This window comes from Callithrix jacchus, chromosome 13, assembly GCF_049354715.1.
Source record: "Callithrix jacchus isolate 240 chromosome 13, calJac240_pri, whole genome shotgun sequence".
NCBI lineage: Eukaryota > Metazoa > Chordata > Mammalia > Primates > Cebidae > Callithrix > Callithrix jacchus.
In genome coordinates this window covers 92,977,963-92,998,138 of record NC_133514.1, presented here as the reverse complement: position 1 = coordinate 92,998,138, position 20,176 = coordinate 92,977,963, and the positions used below count along the sequence as shown (strand labels likewise).

At 42.7% G+C, this 20,176-nt stretch overlaps 1 protein-coding gene across 8 annotated transcripts in view; it reads left to right on the top strand.

Annotated features, from left to right (window-relative positions):
* MYO5B (myosin VB) overlaps nucleotides 1-17,868 on the top strand; it is a 390,326-nt gene extending 372,458 nt beyond the window's left edge. For all 8 annotated transcript variants that reach the window (XM_008979769.5, XM_008979768.5, XM_054244178.2 and 5 more), the window contains 7 exons: nucleotides 1,699-1,850; nucleotides 3,737-3,826; nucleotides 6,408-6,558; nucleotides 8,292-8,577; nucleotides 9,201-9,375; nucleotides 10,977-11,057; nucleotides 17,504-17,868. In XM_008979769.5, coding sequence (XP_008978017.4) covers nucleotides 1,699-1,850; nucleotides 3,737-3,826; nucleotides 6,408-6,558; nucleotides 8,292-8,577; nucleotides 9,201-9,375; nucleotides 10,977-11,057; nucleotides 17,504-17,656 — 1,088 coding nt within the window. In that variant the 3' untranslated portion in view covers nucleotides 17,657-17,868. The remainder of the gene's footprint in view (nucleotides 1-1,698; nucleotides 1,851-3,736; nucleotides 3,827-6,407; nucleotides 6,559-8,291; nucleotides 8,578-9,200; nucleotides 9,376-10,976; nucleotides 11,058-17,503) is intronic.
* The last annotated feature ends 2,308 nt before the right edge of the window (nucleotides 17,869-20,176 follow it).

The following is a 20,176-nucleotide window of genomic DNA, read 5'->3' as shown; positions in this document are numbered from 1 at the left end:
TTCAATAAATAAGGCTGCTTGTGTCAGACAGGTGGCTCCCTCCTGCCATTCGCCAGGGTTTTCACGGAGTAAACCCTGCCATCAGCAGGAGATGACTCTTGCTCAGGTGGCCCCAGGCAAGGTCATCTCCTGCTGAGCTGCCTGGGAAAACCCTGCAGTCATCTTCACTCCCAAAGACCCCTTCCAAACAAATGCCAAAACGTGACCACAGACCACCTACCTCTTAGGTACCTGGTACTGACCAGTTGCTGTGGAGGAGAAATAAAACTAGTGTCATGGTTCTCCAAGATGCTAACATTTAGCTGGGGGGCCCAAACAAGCTTTATTCAGTCACAGTAGAACATTCGAAGGCAGGACAGATTGTAATCTGCACATAGGACAAGACTGAAGTACCAATTTATGGATTAGAATACACTTTCCTGGCTAAATGTGACTGGCACTCTAATTAGAGCCAATGGCTGATCCACAGCCATCTGTTAGACCTGTAAAATGCCCAAATGTCTACCGTGTACTCAAGAGTATCACAGCCTACAGTTAGCATTTAACGAGAAGAATGTGTTGGAGCAGGGACGGTATAAACCAAATACCAACTGGAGCTGCTGGCAGTAGAGCCCAGCCCAGGACGGGCCTGGTAGAAGGTTTGCAGGGATACTGCCACCTGCAGGTGGGAGAGAGGTGGCCTCCCTTCATTGCCATTCTGAGCCTAGAGGTGGCTCATGAGGCCTCATTTGGGAGGGTATGAGTGTAAAGAACAAGGGCTGGGGATAGAGCAGGGCTGTGGCGAGACCCCTGGGGCCTTGTGCTCACACCCCATTCTCACCTGTCATCTTGTCTTTGGCCTTCCCCCCAGTTCTCTGGGCTCCTACCACCACTTGTTGCCTTAAGCCTGGCTCTCCTTGCATGGTCTGGAATAGAAAACAGTCTGACAGCTGCTTCCTGTTCTCCAGGGCCTTTTGCAAAAAGGACCAAAAGCTGAGTCTGCAGTTAATGGGGAGACTCACAAGGCCCTTCCAGTTCAGCCAGAGCAGCCCTTGCCCAGGCAGGGGCAGGACTGTGGGATACAGAGGAGAGCAGTTGGGGGAAGTACGAGAGCGGCTGGAGAGATGCGTGCTGAGCAGCGGCACTGGGGAGGGGTCGGGGCCTGCCGGGTCTATTCAGCTGTGAGGTTGGGCAAGCACTGCTGGGTAACTTGTTCCTAACTGATGGGCCAGAGGTTGTTCCAGGCTCCCCAGCCCTCAGGATGTTGGCCCTGTCTTTGGGAACATACAATTTGTCTAATTCTGGAGCTAGCCCTCGCCTTCTGGAAGTGGTGATGGCCGAGAATCAGGAGTTCCCACCTGGTGTGGGAACTAGGTCCTGTCCTCAGCCTTCCTTTTGCCATGGGCCCCTGTTGGCAGCGGATCAATGCATCGTGTAACCTGCAGGCGCTTTTCCTCCATGTTATAAGCCTGAGGTGTTAGAAGCCTGTTTGAGTGTTGTAGTACAATTAGGAGTGTGGTTTTGTTTGTTTGGGTTTTTAACCACAAATATCTGAAACTACTGGTTTCAGGCTCAGCAGTTTGTGTACCCTGGGTGGCTTCTCTCCCAATCCTCTTTGAGACCTCTATTCCTAGATGAGCTGTGGGGAGATACTGAAAACAGCTCTATTCAGATGAGGATTCTGACAGCCTCCCCGCTTGCTGCTGTCGTTGCCCTTAGACTTGAAGCCCCAGATGCTGTCGGGTGCGGTGCCCTGTCTCCCCGCCTACATCCTCTACATGTGCATCCGGCACGCAGACTACACCAACGACGATCTCAAGGTGCACGCCCTGCTGACCTCCACCATCAACGGCATTAAGAAAGTCCTGAAGGTAAGCGGCCTCTGCAGAAGACCATGGTTTGTGATGGGCGGGCAAAGCCAGCCACTCACCATTGCTTCTCTGTGTCTGGGTTTTTGATGTGCGGGCAAAGCCAGCCACTCACCATTGCTTCTCTGTGTCTGGGTTTTTGATGGGCGGGCAAAGCTAGCCACTCACCATTTCTTCTCTGTGTCTGGGTTTGGCTGTAGTGAATTCTCCCCAGGCTCCAACTTTGAAGGTAAATGAGGCACAGAAGCATCCATGTAACCCAATGCCTGGCAGTTCCCAGAGAAGGATGCTTAAGCCCAGCAGTGTCAGGAAGCCCAGGACTGTGGTGTAGGTAGCCCTCCAGCCCCTCCCTGCTGAAGCTCCAGACATGCCCAGAACCTACAGAAGCCTTGGCCTGCCCACTGCCAGATATGCTAGGGAGATATCCTGCTGCTGCCAGGGGTGTGTGGGCCTTGCCCTGGACCAAGTTTGGGGACACCCCTGGAACATGGGCCCTCTCCACCTTTCTTGAGTGCTTGCTTCCCTGGGGGATGAGACAGGGAGAGTTGTGACATCATCACCTTCCAAGGTAAGGCAGCCCACAGGACAGGGCTGCCTGCAGGCTGTTAAAGTTGCTCAGCAATGCCACCTATAGGCACAAGGCTTTTGGTGAATGTAGTGCAGCTGCCACTGAGAAACAGGCTGACCTGCAGGGAGGTGAGGCCTTTCCACTCAGGGTGAGGGCCAGGCAGTGGGAGGTGAGATTCCTGAGGGAGATGAGCCCTCAATAAGAGGGATTTCTGCCTTCTAGCAGGCCTGTGCCCGGAGTGGTACTGCTCTTAGAGACCGTCTTAGTTCTCACACACTACTGCTTCCAGGATACAAGCCATTCTCAAAAGCTCTGAGTCCAGACCAATTCTGGGGTCCACTGAGCTGCTGGTTGCTACTCTGAGAATTCCAGAGCCAGCCTTTAAGTCTGGTTTCCTGCCCTCAGTAGCTGCATTGTCCACAGGCAATCTTATCCACTCATGGCCCTAAAGCATACATCTCTATGCTAGTGGCTCTCAGGTTTGTGTCTCCAGCCTTGACCCTCTTTCATGAGTACCATCTGGCTGGAATCTTGGGCCAGTCTAGGCCAGTTTAAGGCTGACACAAATGTCACTTCCTTAGGAAAGCCTTCCCTAATTCCAAGCTAAAAGAGCATGTCCCAGTCCCACCAGTCACTTTCTATTCAACCTCATTATTATTTTGTCGTCGTTGTTGTACCTCACACCATTCTGACATTTAAATAATGACACTTATTTGACAGAATGAGCTGCATGAGGTCATCAGTGCTAATGCAGCAGCTGTCTCATAGCTGTTTGGGTTGCTGAACAGGCTTTTTCACCTAGTTAGGGTTTGTAGCCTTTTCCTAGAGAGTTAAAGCATGACACAACTGTCCTCTAGATAATGGGACACCAAAATATTTTGTTGGCATGCTCTTTTAGAATCCCTTGTATCGAGTAACCAGCAGTTTAGAAACAGAGCCAGCTAGCCCAGGCAGTTAGACGAGAGCCCAGGGCTGCTGGGGCTGAGCCTCATCTGTCACTCAGCTTTGCATTCATTCTTCAGCCATGGAAGGTGGCCTGTCCTTTCTGTGTGTCAATGATACAATTTTGAAGGACAGCTGTATGTGCACCACTGATCAGGGGACCAAGACAGGGGTTCTGTGTACATGCTTGTTGGCAGAGGATTAGTCACACAGCCTCTCAGCAATGGGTCTCATTCCCGTGACTGGCAAGTGCCCTGCCCACCCTCAGGGCTGCTCAGGAATGCTGGATAAGAGTAGGAAATGTGGGGAGAGAGGTACCGAGGAAGCATCTCACCAGACGGGAGCCACTTAAGCTGGGGATGTCCTTTTCTTTTCACAGAAGCACAATGATGACTTTGAGATGACATCATTCTGGTTATCCAACACCTGCCGCCTTCTTCACTGTCTGAAGCAGTACAGCGGGGATGAGGTGAGTGGGGAGCTGGCCACCCAGGAGGCGTCCCTTCTTCATTCAAATGCGGTTGAGAAGTGCTTTGTATCCCCTCAGGAGAGGTCAGTTGGGTCTTCGGAGCACCCTTGGGGACCTCAGACCATGGGCACACCTTATCATACCTGGTGGCTGGAAGCAGGAATAAAGCCAGCCACAGGAGACCTGCCTCCAGGAGACCTTGATGAGCCCAAGGGGCCTCAGAAATTACTCCTGGGTTATGTAAGTAGGGTCTTCATAACCCATCATCCATAGAGGCCCTGGGAGTCTCCATGAAAACCTTGTAACCTTCTATTTCTTAAGCAGCTCTAGAAGAGCCCCACTGCAATGGATACTGGCAGGAAGCTCAGTTGCTTAGTGGGTCACCTGTCTCCTAAGCCATCCAAATTATCTGTCCATTTCAAGATAGACAAAGATGGCCGCAAGAAAAGAGGCACCCATAATCAGAACTACATGTGTACAAACTAGCCTGGAGGCCCAGCTCCATGCCTTCATCCAAATTGGATTCCTTGACCTGAGGCCCAACTGACCCCATCACTTCACATTCCACACTGAACCTGTAAGGCCCAGCTTTTTCTGGAACTCACATTCCCAGCTTTGGTCCCTGAAAGAACTTCTCCAGTGCTCTGCACTCTGCCCAATGACTTAGTAATACGTGACTTGTTTCCATTCTTGTTTCTCTGGTGAGAATCCCAAGTCGTTCCAGACATGCTCACTCACAGATTCCTGTAGGTCTTCCTGATATTTCCTCCGCTTCCTTTCACATATCCCACCATCTACCCTTCCCCAGGTCAAGGCATAGTGTAAACCAAAATAGTGTGACCATTTTTAAAGCTTTATTCCATCTTTTGGAATAAAGAACCAATTTTGACAGACCCTTCTCCCTGGATTATAACAGGATGTGCCTTTCCATTCAGTGTTACCTTCTTTTTTTATTATTATTTTTTTATTGCATTTTAGGTTTTGGGGTACATGTGAAGAACATGCAAGATAGTTGCATAGGTACACACGTGGCAGTGTGATTTGCTGCCTTCCTCCCCTTCACCTATATCTGGCATTTCTCCCCATTCTATCCCTCCCCAACTCCCCAAACCCCGCTGTCCCTCTCCTATTCCCCCCAACAGACCCCAGTGTGTAGTGCTCCCCTCCCTGTGTCCATGTGTTCTCATTGTTCAACACCCGCCCATGAGTGAGAACATGCGGTATTTCATTTTCTGTTCTTGTGTCAGTTTGCTGAGAATGATGTTCTCCAGGTTCATCCATGTCCCTACAAAGGACATAAACTCATCATTTTTGATTGCTGCATAATATTCCATGGTGTATATGTGCCACATTTTTCCTGTCCAGCCTATCATCTATGGGCATTTGGGTTTATTCCAGGTCCTTGCTATTGTAAACAGTGCTGCAGTGAACATTTGTGTGCATGTGTCCTTATAGTAGAACCTTCTTTGTGGTTGGCTTGACTCCATATCTCTCCTAGGAATAAGAACTGCATTTGATGGCCTGCTTTTATTCTAAAAGAGATGGGCAAAAGGTTGAAGAAACAGCCATTTCAAACCACATGCCTTCTGTTACAAAATCATAATATCCAAGCATTTACTTGAAGCATAGAACTACATGTAATGTTATTTCATTGAGGTCCATCACTTTACCCAATGTTCTATACATTCTAAATAAGGCTAGGGCAGGGCCTAGAACTCTATTACATTGGGCTATTGCTTCAGGTGCTTATATTCTCTGGGGCAAGACCTGAACCACAGCATAACCAGATCCGTGTAGTCCACAAACAAGGAAGAATGAACAAATCTATCTCCGTGATTACAGTTATCCCCTCTTCTGCCTGGTTTTGTTCATATTAAGATGGTTTTGTATTTGACACAGTACAACTGGCCTTGCTGAAGATGGTCACACTTTTGGGAGCACTAATCTTTTTGGCTGCTCTTGGTTTCTCCCTTGCCCTGTCTGAAAAGGACATTGGTCACATGCGTCCTTCTGATATCAGCAGTTCTCTTAACTTACATGTTATTTCATCTGATTAATATGGAAAGCTAAGAGGACACACTGCTGTAGCTATGAAATCAATTTAGTTCATCTGTTCATTCTGATACCCAGTGATAGAATCTGTAAAAGATGTCCCCCTACACAAACATACCATCTGGCCCATGGCCACACTCCTTTAGAGGCTGCATCTCATGTAACACTTTAGGGGGACCTGGTATATTGGGGAGAGCACTGGACGAAGTTAGAGAGCAGGGATCCCTTTCTCTGGACCTGGTACCAACCTGGGTTTTGTTACCATAGGGAAATCACTTCACTTCAGGGATTTGGACTGAATGATTCAGGCCTTCTCTCTCATTTGAGTTTTTCTACTACCTTGAAGTTCAAGGGTCATCAGTGAGGCCTCAGAGAACTGACAGGGTTTTGTAAAACATCAACTACATAGAAAGGACATTGGTAGGTCCCCCGCCCACCAAATAGATGACTAAAGTGACCAGAGCCCCGGAAGTGGTGCTGGGCCTAGCAGACCACAGAATCTCAGTAGTGCACGCCTCTCCCTCTGCAGGGCTTCATGACTCAGAACACTGCAAAGCAGAACGAACACTGTCTTAAGAACTTTGACCTCACTGAATACCGTCAGGTGCTGAGTGACCTTTCCATTCAGATCTACCAGCAGCTCATTAAAATTGCCGAGGGCGTGTTACAGCCGATGATAGGTAAGCTGGCAGCAGGAGAGCTCCATCACTCATCATGGGGTCTGAAATGAGAGGAAGATGTGGTCAGCACCCTCTGCCTTTCGGGAACCAGATGTATTAAACACAGAACCTTCACAGTGAAGGCAGAACTGAGGGGTGCACATCGTGCTTAAAAGAGCTGTGAAATCCCATGAAATTAACGATGCTAGGGTATTTGACACAGGGAAAGAGGCATAGAGGACTTTCCCTTTATCTCTCTTTTTGTAATATATTGTATTTTTCCATATTAATTTTAATACATAATAAATATAAACTCAAAGGTACAAATGCATATACAGTGGAAAACTCCTCTTAACCTATTACGAACTTGATTCATGGAAAAAAGAAAGCAGAAGTGTGTTCATGCAAAAGGACACAGCAGTAGGCACGATGCAGCAGTATTTATTAGACACGTGCTTTGAACCAAGCAGTGTGTTTGGGCACTGAACATGAAATAAGAATCAAAAAATGAGAGCAGTTACATTTTCTGCTGTTCCCAGGTTCAAGCGATTCTCCTGTCTCAGCCTCCCGGAGTAGTGAGGACTACAGGCACACACCACCATGCCCGGCTAATTTTTGTATTTTCACAAAATGTTGTGTAGATGCGTTATTCACTGTGCTCTTCAAAGGCTGGGAAGGAAACTGCTTCCCCAGGTTCTCACAGCACAAGTAGGTTATGGGTGAATCTCAAGAAGGACAGATCTAGAAATACATTACTTGAAATGAGGTTTATTCCAAACCCTCCTTCCTGTAAATCTTTTTATAAGGTACCAGACAGAGGGAGAACTGACATATCAACCTGGAGATACTCAGATTAATGTGACGGTTAATAGCACCAGTTCTGGAGTCAGACAGACTTGGGTTTAAATCCTAGCCCTGCCACTCCTCATCAGTGTGTCTTATCTGAGTGCCTAACTCAGGCAAGTTATTTAACGTCTTTATGCCTCAACTGCCTTGTAAAAATGGGTAGTACTGCCGGGTGTGGTGGCTCACACCTGTAATCCTAGCACTTTGGGAAGCCAAGGCAGGTAGATCACGAGGTCAGGAGGTTGAGACCAGCCTGGCCAACATAGTGAAACCCCATCTCTACTAAAAATACAAAAATTAGCTGGGCATGGTGGCGTGTGCCTGTAGTCCCAGCTACTCAGGGAGGCTGAGGCAGGAGAATCGCATGAACCCGGGAGGCAAAAGTTGCAGTGAGCCAAGATTGCGCCACTGCACTCCAGCTTGGGCAACAGAGTGAAATTTCATCTCCAAAAAAAAAAAAAAAGAGTAGTACTTCATAGAGTTGTTGGAAGATTAAAAGAGATACTGAACATAAAGCCCCTAGTGGTCTGTCAGTAGGTATGACAGACCAATGATGTTCATATTTACTTAGTCAGTGGCGGGGCCAGGGCGACTCCCAAGTTGCTCAATTCTCAAACTGTGGACTTTAGCACAGGCAATACTGGATCGAGCTGGTACATGCCCATCATCTTTGTCTCATCGCCGATAAATTTAAGTGAAAATGCTGTCCACAGTTGTTTTATTCCATATAGAAGTCAACACATTAGAAGTTCTTTGCCAAATGTTAAAAGTTCCTGAACGGGTCAACATTGCACAGCTCTAGATGGTATCACTGCTAAAGCCCCGAACATTAAATTATCTGAGTGGTCCAATGAGCTTTGCATTGTTCATGAGGAATGCAAGCTTCCCTAATTGTGCTTTTCTTTCAGTTTCTGCCATGTTGGAAAATGAGAGCATTCAGGGTCTATCTGGTGTGAAGCCCACTGGCTACCGGAAGCGCTCTTCCAGCATGGCAGATGGAGATAACTCATACTGCCTGGAAGCCATCATCCGCCAGATGAATGCCTTTCATACAGTCATGTGTGACCAGGGCTTGGACCCTGAGATCATCCTGCAGGTATTCAAACAGCTCTTCTACATGATCAATGCAGTGACTCTTAACAACCTGCTCCTACGGAAGGATGTCTGCTCTTGGAGCACAGGCATGCAACTCAGGTAAGAGAGGAGCACCCCAACAACACAGATAGAGTGGGTGCTCACTGACTCCAGCTAGAATCAGGACACAAGACTGCTGTTTCTAAAAATGAAATCCAAATCTAAGTGGCAATTCTTGTCTCCATCAGTCTGTGACTCAGGTCCATCACCTTTTTATCTGTTGGTGAAATCCATCAAACACTGAGATGGTGACTTGGTAAATAAATTAGTTCAAAGCTTAAAGATATTGACATACTCTAAGTTAAAGACTAAATACAAAGCAGATAGGTCAGAGAGAAAACTCAATGAGTTAACAGGCGTGAAGACTCACACAGAAGTATAAATACGGGGATGAATGTTTAAATACTTACAATTCAGTATATTTAATGCCTGTTTTTCACCACTAACTTATGTAGACACTTCAGGCATTTCATCTTTGCTTGATTTTATGTACCACTCATTCATTTATTCATTCTTTATTCAACAAATAGTTCCCTGAGTGCAAGGCATTTGCCATGCTTTTTAACCATGTGAGATCCATAATGACACTAGCTGCAGCTTACATGTAAAACACAACAGGTGTCCCCTTCTTGGTGAATTAGGAGGACCAGCTTAACACAGCTTGCTTTCTGCCTATGGCTAAGGTACAATATAAGTCAGCTTGAGGAGTGGCTTCGGGGAAGAAACCTTCACCAGAGTGGAGCAGTTCAGACCATGGAACCTCTGATCCAAGCAGCCCAGCTCCTCCAATTAAAGAAGAAAACCCAGGAGGATGCAGAGGCCATCTGTTCCCTGTGTACCTCCCTCAGCACCCAGCAGGTCCGATCATTCTGCATCTCTGTCAACCGCGATATTCCAAGCAAGCCCAGTGTCCATTCCAAATCCGTTCTTGTTAGTGGTTATTTGTTAGTGTGGTACTCCCACCCTTTATATACCCCTAATGATACAATTTTGAAGTGCAGCTGATGGGATATTCCTAGGTGAACCAAAGGCCATTTGTGTGTGAAACAAGATGCCATGAATACTGCTTTCTAGTCTCCCTATCCCTCTTACTCACTTTAAAAGATAAGACAGCAAACCCGCAAAACATTAAGCTTAGGTAAAAACTTTTTAAAATATAATGAATTCTGGAATATTTCTTATGTAGAAATTTATAAATTTTCAGAAATTGGCAGCATCCGGTATTTGCTTTCTTTACAACTATAATTGTAAGAAAAACCGGTTTATTTAAAACTAATTTCAATATGGTCACATTTCCACTCACACTCCATTTATATTGTTTTAAATGAAGTCATTAAGAACCTAGGGGCATTCAAATGTTACTTTCCTTATCCCTAAAAAATGTGTAACTATGAGTCAGTTGCAGATTTATCGCTAGTCCCTAAAAGATAAATAACAAAATCCAAACTCAGTACAGAAAAGTAAACACATCTTAATATACAAAGTTAACTTTTCCTTACCTCCTCCACTAGCTACTAAAAGATTAAATATTGAACTCTTAAGAAAACTGCCTCCTTTTGTACACATTTACAGAAAGTCTTCAAACATTTTTCTCCTTTTCTTTTTTTTTTTTTTTTTTTGAGACAGAGTTTCATTCTTGTTGGGACTGGAGTGCAATGGCACAATCTCAGCTTACTGCAATCTCCGCCTCCCGGATTCAAGCGATTCTCCTGCCTCAGCCTCCTAAGTAGCTGGGATTACAGGCACCTGCCACCATACCCAGCTAATTTTTTTTTTTTTTTTTAGTAGAGACGGGGTTTTGCCATGTTGGCTAGGTTGGTTTTGAACTCCTGACCTCAGGTGATCCACCCACCTCGAACTCCCAAAGTGCTGGGATTACAGATGTGAGCCACCACACCCGGCCACATTTTTTTCCCTTTTATATACATTTCACTTATATAAGTTTGCTTCTAGAATGTAGCCAGCATTGCATTTGGGCAGCCTACTTCCACCAAACCATTAGTAGGCAGACAAAAGAGTATCTCCTGTTCAAATTCTCATTTGTAAACAATTTTAGGAGATGGGGTAGTTAGGTGTTAACAAGACCTTTCTCATCTAAGGTAAGATCTACAGTACTCTTCAGAAGAAACCTTTAAATTACTAGTAGATAACAGGCTGAGTATTTCAGGCAACCGCATTCTAAACGCCTCCCATTGTGTATACCAGTGACCATAGTGAGAAGGGGCAGGTGGCTTTACAAGAGACATGAGTTCCGTGAGAGGGCTCAGATCCACCTGGCAAAGCTGTGGGCTCTAGTTACCTGGATGCAGGCTCCAAGTGTGAAGGTCAGTCCAGCTCTGTCTGTGTTGTGAGCCTTGTCTAAAGAGGATCATACTCTTGTCCCAATGTCCCATATTAAAGTTCAAAAGTTGTCTCATGTTCATTTAGTGCTGTGCTAAATTCTGTTTTTACCCCAATAGATTGTCAAAATTTTAAACCTTTACACTCCCCTGAATGAATTTGAAGAACGGGTAACAGTGGCCTTTATACGAACGATCCAGGTGAGTTTTAAAATGTTAATTTTATAAAGTCCTAGTCTAAGACTGTAAAGAAGTTGAAAATTTGGATTTCAACCTTGCTTCTCTTTATTACTAAAATACTAGTTACATTATATGCTAGGAGACTTTATATTCCTAAGCTTTCTATTTAGGTAAACATGAACCATATCACCCATGAGTAACTTAGTATTTACACACAGAAAACTCAACTTTTATCATCTCTGCCTCTCAGATTATAGACACAGTCTAAGCATAATTTACCACTAGCATGTTACTGAACTATTAGCACCAAATGGAATTAACAACGTAAGCAGAATATCAGCCCTAACCATAAATGGAACTAAGAAATGTTCTTTAAATAAAACAATTTGAGCTCTTAAATCTTTGTCTAAGACATGATATTTGCTTTCAGGAAAATGCTTGAAAGAAAACATATTAGGGAAAACAGTTATTTAAATCTGTCTGTTCTTAAGACGTTGGGAATTTTTTACTTAAAGTTGAGCTTCCTCAAGCTGAGCCTAAGGTGATTTTGGCTGAGTGCCTGGCCTTTACTGTGACAGTGTTGCAGTGATAGTCACGTCTCAGTCACGTCTCAGTGATAGTCACGACTCAGAAAACAGGGCACACTTCTCCCGGGATTACCTATGGGAGCACCTCGGGAGTAGAGCACTTTCTCAAACTTTTAAATGACCTCAGAAACAAGGACTAAAAAGGGGTGCAGGGGGAAGTGAGCAGAGGAGGGAGAGTCAGGGAAGAGGGAACCAAATGGAGGTTTATGAAAGACACCTCATGGAGCTTTGTACAAGAAGCTGCTCCCTTTGGAATACTCCTGGGATTTTATTCGGAGCTCCTTATAGTGTTTCAATGTAGATCCAGAGATTTAGGGAGCCCTGAAAACAACTGAAAAGGAGTCTGAAAGGAGCCATGGCCAAAACCTAAATGAACTTTAGCCTGGCATCTAAGCAGGGAAAAGAGACCAAAGGTCTGGGAACCGGTGGCTAGTCAGACTAAAGGTTGTTCTCCTAAGGGCAATGAGAGAAACACTGCCAGTTTTTAAAGACACAGGCCACAGAGTGAGGCAGGCAGAGACTCGCCAACATGAACATAACAGCTAGGTTGTGGGTGGCGCTGACAGAAAGGACCCAGTTAGGCTGCTGTCAGTCAGCTGCTGAATGACAAGAGGTGGATGACAGAAGCCACTGAGATACCTGACCCTGGACCCGCTATATGGATTTTTATAGAGGGTTGATAATTTACAGAAAAGTGTAGGTTTAGGAAGTCTTGTTTGGTTTTGAATATCTGAGACACATATTAGAGGGAGAACTATAACTGCTCCTAAATTGGCAACCCCACTGTTTATGAGAATTCAGGTCACAGAATATATGGCAAGTCATACTGCAGGTTTAATGGATTAAGGGCAAAGGAAGAATGTAATGGAGGTTAAGTTCAAATATTCTCTGAAAATACACACAGATGCTGAATCTTCCTCAGTCAACATTGTGGTATCTCGCAGTTCTATCAAAATATTTTTTGTGTGAGCTATAGCTTTATATTCTGTTTCTACCTATACAATGCTCAGAAGAAATGGTGAACAATCAGTCCCACCCTCCCACATGTGAACTCACGTGTGTGATAAAGACGAGTTACTTGTTAAAGCAAACCTTGCTTGGGGTGATGGATTTTTTTTATAGCTTCATACTGACCTTTAAAAATGTAAATTGGAAGTTGTTAACCTCACCAAAGCATTCACGGGAGGATTTCTGTGAAATGACCACCTTGTAAATTTTAATTGATTAAATGTATACATGCCTTTTGCTGTTGAATTGTGATAATATAGGTAACATTTCACTTTCTTTTCCCATTTTTATACTCTCTAAAATTTCTTCAAACCCTTTAGAGAGTGAAGTGTACCATCACATCTAACTAATGCGGAGAAATTCAAGGGCCTTGAAGTGCTACAAAGATGACTTTTTTCCCAGAGCCTCCTGCCATTTCACATTTTACGTACATTTCCACACACCCTGTGATAGGTTCGTGATAATAAATGTAGCAAACCTGAGTGGGCCGTGTGTGAGCTCTCAGTAATCCCAGAGAATCGTTCTGCCGGACCACAGCAGAGCCATCATCGAGAATCTTGAATTAGCCAGGCTTGTTGCTTATTCCTCCCTAACTATCTTTCTCTTTTTTAAACTTTTCTCCCATATTTCACACCTCTTTTTCAAATGGTTAAAATTACTTTAAAATTTTGGCCCAACTTTCAAGATGCCAAACACATGGGTACTAGACATTTAAGTCGTGCTTTCTATTCATAATTCAGGTAATGGATGAAGATGTGGGCAATCCCAGGTTTCCCTGCCACTATAGAGCCATGTGACAATACCATGCTGAAACTGTGACTTCCTTCTGTAAAACTATTTCCCAGCACTTCCCAAGTGCTACTGCGTGTTCACTGATGGTGGCTTGTTTCAAAGTTTAAGAAAAATGGTGTTTTCACAAAATTAGGTTATATCGGTTTTCCTTTTGGCAGTATACCCACAGTTAACCCAATTGACTTTTGTAAAAGTACAGCTCCTATCAGCAAGTCATGGTTCAGAGGTTAAGGGTTAATGCACGGGCAGGAGGAACAAAGGAGCATGTTATAAAACTGAGAACAGCAAATATAGCACTTGCTGTGTGCCAACGATGGTACACCATGTTTTTGTTTGTTTGTTTTTTGAGACAGAGTCTTGCTCTGTTGCCAGGCTGGAGTGCAATGGTGTGATCTCAGCTCACTGCCACTTCCACCTTTCTGCAACCTCTGCCTCCCAGATTCAAGCAGTTCTTCTGCCTCAGCCTCCCAAGTAGCTGGGATTACAGGTTCCCACCACTGCTCCCAGCTAGTTTTTGTATTTTTAGTAGAGACGGGGTTTCACCATCTTGGCCAGGCTGGTCTCACTCCTGACCTTATGATCCACCCGCCTAGGCCTCCCAAAGTGCTAAGATTGCAGGCATAAGCCACTGTGCCTGGCTTGTACTCCATTCTTTATACCTGTTAACTCCTTTAATCCCCACAACCTTAGAGAAGGGTACTCTTCCCCATCCCATTGTTTCGGAGTATGTGTGTTACATTTTAACTATTTTTAAGTGTATAATTCAGTGGCATTAATATATTCACAATATTATGTAATAATCACCACTATTTTCAAAATTCTTTCATCATCAGAAACACTACCATTTGGGCAAATAATATTCCCCCTTCTCTTCAACCCTGGGTAGGTTTCTATATGTAAATTATATGTAAATTCTAGATGTCACACATAAGTAGAATCATGAGATATTCTTTTGGGTCTGGCTTATTTACTTAGGTTTTCAAAGGTCGTCCATGTAGTAGCATGCATAAGAACTTCATTCCTTTTTTTAATGACCAATATTCCCTTTGTCTATCACATTCTGTCTATCCATCAGTTGATGGAAATGCACTGTTTCCACCTTTTAGCTATTGGGAATCATGCTGCTATGAACATTGTTGCACAGGTAGCTGAGATCCTCTTTTCAGTTCCAACAGGGGGCATATATTTAGAGGCAGAATTACTGGATCATATGGTCACTCTATATTTAACTTTTCGAGGAACCTCAACCTTTTCCCCAGCAGCTACACCATTTTACATTCCCACCAGCAATGCATGAGAGTTTTAGTTTCCCCACATCCTCACAAACACTTGTGATTTTCCAACTTTTAAAAATTATAGCCATCTTAATGGGAGTGAAGTGGCATCTCACCGTGGTTTGGATTTGTATCTCTCTGACGATTAGCATCTTTTCATGTGCCTATTGGCCATGTGTGTATTTTCTTTGGAGAAATATCTATTTCAGCATTTAGTTCATTTTTAAATCAGATTGTTGTTTTTTTGGCATTGAGTTGCAGGAGTTATTTATATAATCCAGACACTAAGTCCTTGTCAGATATGATTTACACACACTTTCTCCCATTCTGTGACTTTTCACTTTCTTGATAGTGTCCTTCGATGGAGAAGTTTTAAATTTTGAGGATGTCAAATTTATGTATATTTTTTGTTTCCAGTGCTCTTGATGTCATTTTTAAGAACCATAAATACTTTCCCCAATGTTTCTACAAGTTTTACAGATTTAGCTCCCTTTAAGTTTTTGATCCATTTTGAGTTAATTTTTGTATATGGTGTAAGGTGAATGTCTCACTTCATTATTCTGTTTGTGGATAGGCAGTTGTCCCAGCTCCATTTGTCAAAGACACTGCCCTTTCCCCCATTGAATGGACTTGGCACCCTTTTCAAAAATCAATTGACCAAAAATATGAGGGTTTATTTTTCTGGGCCATTATATTCTATTGGTCTATATGTCTGTTCGTATACTAGTACCATACTGTTTTGATTCCCATAGCTTTGTAAAAGTTTTCAAATGGAAAGTCTGAGTCCAATTTTTTTTTAAGACAGAGTCTCACTCCATTGCCCAAGCTGGAGTGTAGTGGCATAATCTTGGCTCGCTGCAACCTCCACCTCCCAGGTTCAAGTGATTCTCCTGCCTCAGCCTCCCAACTAGCTGGGATTATAGGCATGCACCACCACAGCTGGCTAATTCTCCCATTTTTAGTAGAGACAGGTTTTACCATGTTTGCCAGGCTGGTCTTGAATTCCTGGCCTCAGATGATATACCCACTTTGGCTTCCCAAAGTGCTAGGGTTGCAGACATGAGCCATTGCACCCAGCAAATTTTGTTATTCTTCAAGATTGCCTTAGCTAGCCAAGATCCCTTGAAGTTCGATATGAATTTTAGGATTTTTTTAGATTTCTGCAAAAAACATCCTTGGGATTTTGATAGGTATTGCATTGAATCTGAAGATTCAATTTAAACTATATCATCCCACTGCCCCCTAAAACCATTGTTTTTGATGAAAAAACAGGTGTTAATCTTATTTGAGGATACCTTATACAGTCAGCCCTTCATATCCACAGGTTCCATATCTGCAGATTCAGCCAACCACGGATCCAAAATTTAGTATTCACAAGATGCGGAACCTGTAGCTATGGAGGGACAACTTTTCATATCTGTGGGTTCTGCAGGGTTGACTGCAGTACTTGCATATCCATGGACTTGGGTATCTGTGGGGATTCCTGGAACTGTATGTGACAAGTCACTTCTTTCTCACTGCCTTCAAGACTCCCTTCTCATCTTAGGGTTTGACAATTTAGTATAATGTGTCTCACTGTGAAATCTCTTTGCCTTTAGCCTGCTTGGAGTTCTTGGAGCTTCTTGGATGATTACATACATGTCTTTCATCAGATTTGGGAAGTTTCAGGCATTGTTTCTTCAAATATTTTGTTGCCTGCTTCTTCCCCTTTTCCTTCTGGTACTTCCGTAATGTGTATATTGGTATACTTGATGGTGTCCAATAGGTCTGTTAGGCTCTGTTCATTTTTGCCTCATTATTTTTATTTTCTTCTCAGACTGGATCATTTGAATTGCTTTATCTTCAAATTCACTGATCTTTTCTTCTGCCTGCTCAAGTCTACTGTTAAACTCCTCTAGTGAATTTTTTGTTTCAGTTTTTATACTTTTCCCAAAATGTCTGGCTTCAAATAGAGAGGAAGCAGCCCCTTTAACTTTTCCAAGTGATGCCATTATTGGAAGTCACTGCATCCCAAGAAATGCCTAAACCAAGACAGGCATCTGCTGGGACCCACCAGATGAACCAAACTGCACAATCCCAAATTTTTTTAGGACAATATCCCACTGCCTGCCCTGGTACCAGCTAGCTATTCCAGGAATGTGGACTGCTATCCCTATAGCTTCAGGGGAGCTGAGGAAAGTGGGATAGTAGTTGGGTCACACACACAGTTCTTTTAGCAAACATCAGCAGCCTCTTCCTTTATCAAGCACTCTCCTGGTTGTTATAAATGTCCAATTGAGTTCCAGAGTTATGAGATAGTTGACAATCACTGCTTATAGTTGTTTATAGTTCAATGGTAGCTTCAATGGAGAGACCAACCCCTACTCTGCCATTTTATGTGCTATACTCCCATTCCATTCTACAGGTAAAGAAACAGAGGCATAGAAAGGTTCAGGAATTTGTCCAGGGTGGTGCCAGGATTAGAGCTCAGGCTATCTATCTTGAAAAACCCATGCCCTTAGCCAGTTCATTACAGTGCCTCTCTATGTGGTTTGCACCTGAGACGTATTTTATATTCTCCCTTAGATAGAAAAATGTTTAAAGAATTGGGAGAGTACTTACTCTGATCTCCAAGAAGCCTAAGTCAGGGCTTCTCTCCTCACTAAATACCTCAAGGGTAAGGAGATCACATTCTCCTGGTCCTGAAGTCCTACCTAATTGTCTTAGAAGTAATTCCATCATATATGCCAACCCACTCTCTTGAATTCACTTAAACTGGCTATTTTTAGGGGAACTCAACTTTATATGGTCTTATTCTTCCCTACAGGCACAATTACAGGAGCGGAATGACCCTCAGCAACTGCTGCTAGATGCCAAGCACATGTTTCCTGTTTTGTTCCCATTTAATCCATCTTCTCTAACCATGGACTCAATCCACATCCCAGCGTGTCTCAATCTGGAGTTCCTCAATCAAGTCTGAAGATGCATGTTTCCAGCATTAGTTTGATTCCCAATGTGAGCAAGAAGGAGGCATATACAGTAAATTCAAGGATCTGTTAAATCTGATCAAAGCAGATCAAGTCAGAGATTGATAGCCTGTGGAGGGTGCTGAACTACACAGAATTAAGACACAATTATGTCATTATTTTTTGTACCTACTGCTCAGAATAAAAACACTTGAAATATGGAAAATTTTAAGTTTGATTTTAGTCCAACAATACATAACAATTTATAGACACCAAGCAGTCCCCATAGCCATATAAAAGGTGCCAGTTCTATAAAATGAAGCTACCTAGTTTTGATCTTTGCATATAACTGGAGAATGTCCAAATTAAAATACTAAATATATGTAAGTCACATAAATTACCTTCAAAGGACTTTTAACAAAATAATGGTACTAATAACCATGATAATGACATATACTGACATTTCCCAAAGTTTGCAAACCATAGGTGTGGTTATGTTTGTGGTGACATGTTTTTAAGAATAAAAATACAGGGATGAGACTTTTGAGAAATGTCCCCAAAATATTTTTTAATGGCTGATTATACAAAGACAGTGGTGTAACTGACCTCCAGACCAGACATGTTAAGTACCGGTTTCCGAAGCAAAATTAGAAGTGCCAGTCCTTAGTGTGATCAGATGCTTTTGTGTCATCTTGGTTTAATGGAAGAGATGATTAAAATGTTGCTATCCCAAACTCCAATTGAGGAAGATGGAAAATGTTTTTTTTTTTTTCTGATGCTAGTCCATACACTTTCCAAGTCCCACAAAACTTTCACCAAAATGCCTATAAGCTAAATATTAGAAAAGGATAACTTGTTTTATTTATAGATGTAAACCCAAACAAGTCAATATGAAAGCTTTTAATCTCTTAATGCCATTAAACCTCCAGTAAAAGCAACACATGATGCTCTACTATAAAACAAATTAAAGCTTGCACATCAGATCATCTGAAAAATCTTCAAAAATAATCAGTTCAGGGATCACTATTATACAAAATTTGGGTTTTTTTTTTTAAGAGAATAAAATGGCTTAGGTCAACCTTCCCTTTTCAGGTTATTTTCAACATTTTTCAAATTTTAGGAAACAAAAATTGTCTTTCTCCTTTGAAATAAGGGGTTTTTTTTAAAGTAATGCAGTTATATAACAGGCTTAGATATTTGCTGCTCTTAGAAATCTTTTTTATTTGTTTTTTGACTCTTCAAAAGCAAATATTCAATTTGAAACACATATTCTTTCCACAAATTTTTTTACTGTCTTTTCCCTATTTCTTGATAACTGTATGCACTTCCCATAAGAACAAATGGTGTTTGCAAATCATAGAAGAACAGACTCTGTATTACATTGAAAAAATAAGATTTATCCATGAATTGGAAGTAGAACACCCTGCCTCCCCACTTTTTTACTCAGCCACCCAACTTAAAAGTCTCTTGGAAACATAACAGACTCCAAGCTACCTTCTGTACTGTGCCCTTGGAGCACAGCTTCCTCAGTCATTCTCCACATCTCCTGGGGCTTCACCCAGCCTTAGCCTGGGTTAAGGCTGCTAACAGTTGTGTTCCAATCGGTTATTACAGGCATTATCCCCTCTACATTCACATTAAACATCCCAGCTTCTCTTGGGCATCTGCAGATCTGGGCCTTTTTCTTGCAATTACAGTTACACAATCAATGACATCCGTGACACTCACCCATGGATCCACATGCTGACTTTGTTTAGAAGGCCAATCTAAAACAACTGGGTTTGTGGCTACCTCTATAAAGTTGTTTGTGAAGTATAATTTGCTTTTTGATGCACTTTAGTTTGAAACTGAGTCTCTTATATAAGAACTGCCCTTTATTTTAAAAGACCAAAACTGCCTTGTTAGAATGTTAAGGAGTTTTGACATGCAGTGGTTCCACAAATACAGTGGCTTACTGGTCTTATATTCTGTCTTACACCATCATTCTCTCCATCTCTGTTGATCACTACTCTCTGCTGTCAGTGGTTAATCACTAGGTGCCAAGAGCTTATTGAATAAAAGCTTGGCAATTAGAATAAATGGGGAGGGAAGAACCTTATGAACAGTCTATTTAGCCTAAGAAATGGAAGATTTAGTTCTTCTCTTCCAAAAGATAAAGGTATATATCACTGGAATGGTACTTAAAATTTATAGATGACTAACAAATATATACTTTATATGTATTTAATATTTAGATCTGCCTTATTTAACTTGGAGGCTAGAAGAAGCATCTTTAGAGGAACTCTATAATCTTTTGTTAGCATTTTCTCTGCATTTTTGAAAGTCATTTCAATGCAAACACTTATCAGTGTCATGAAATCAGTAATGACTTCTTAACAATTCAACATAAGGGTTTGAAATCTGCATTAGATGTGTCTTTAATTTTTTAGTATTTAAAATTTAGTTGACACTTTTCTCACCAGGTGCCTTTAGCAGTTACTAAGATAACTGACTTGTCAATTGTTTCTCTGAAATAAGTGTTGCTTTGGGAACAA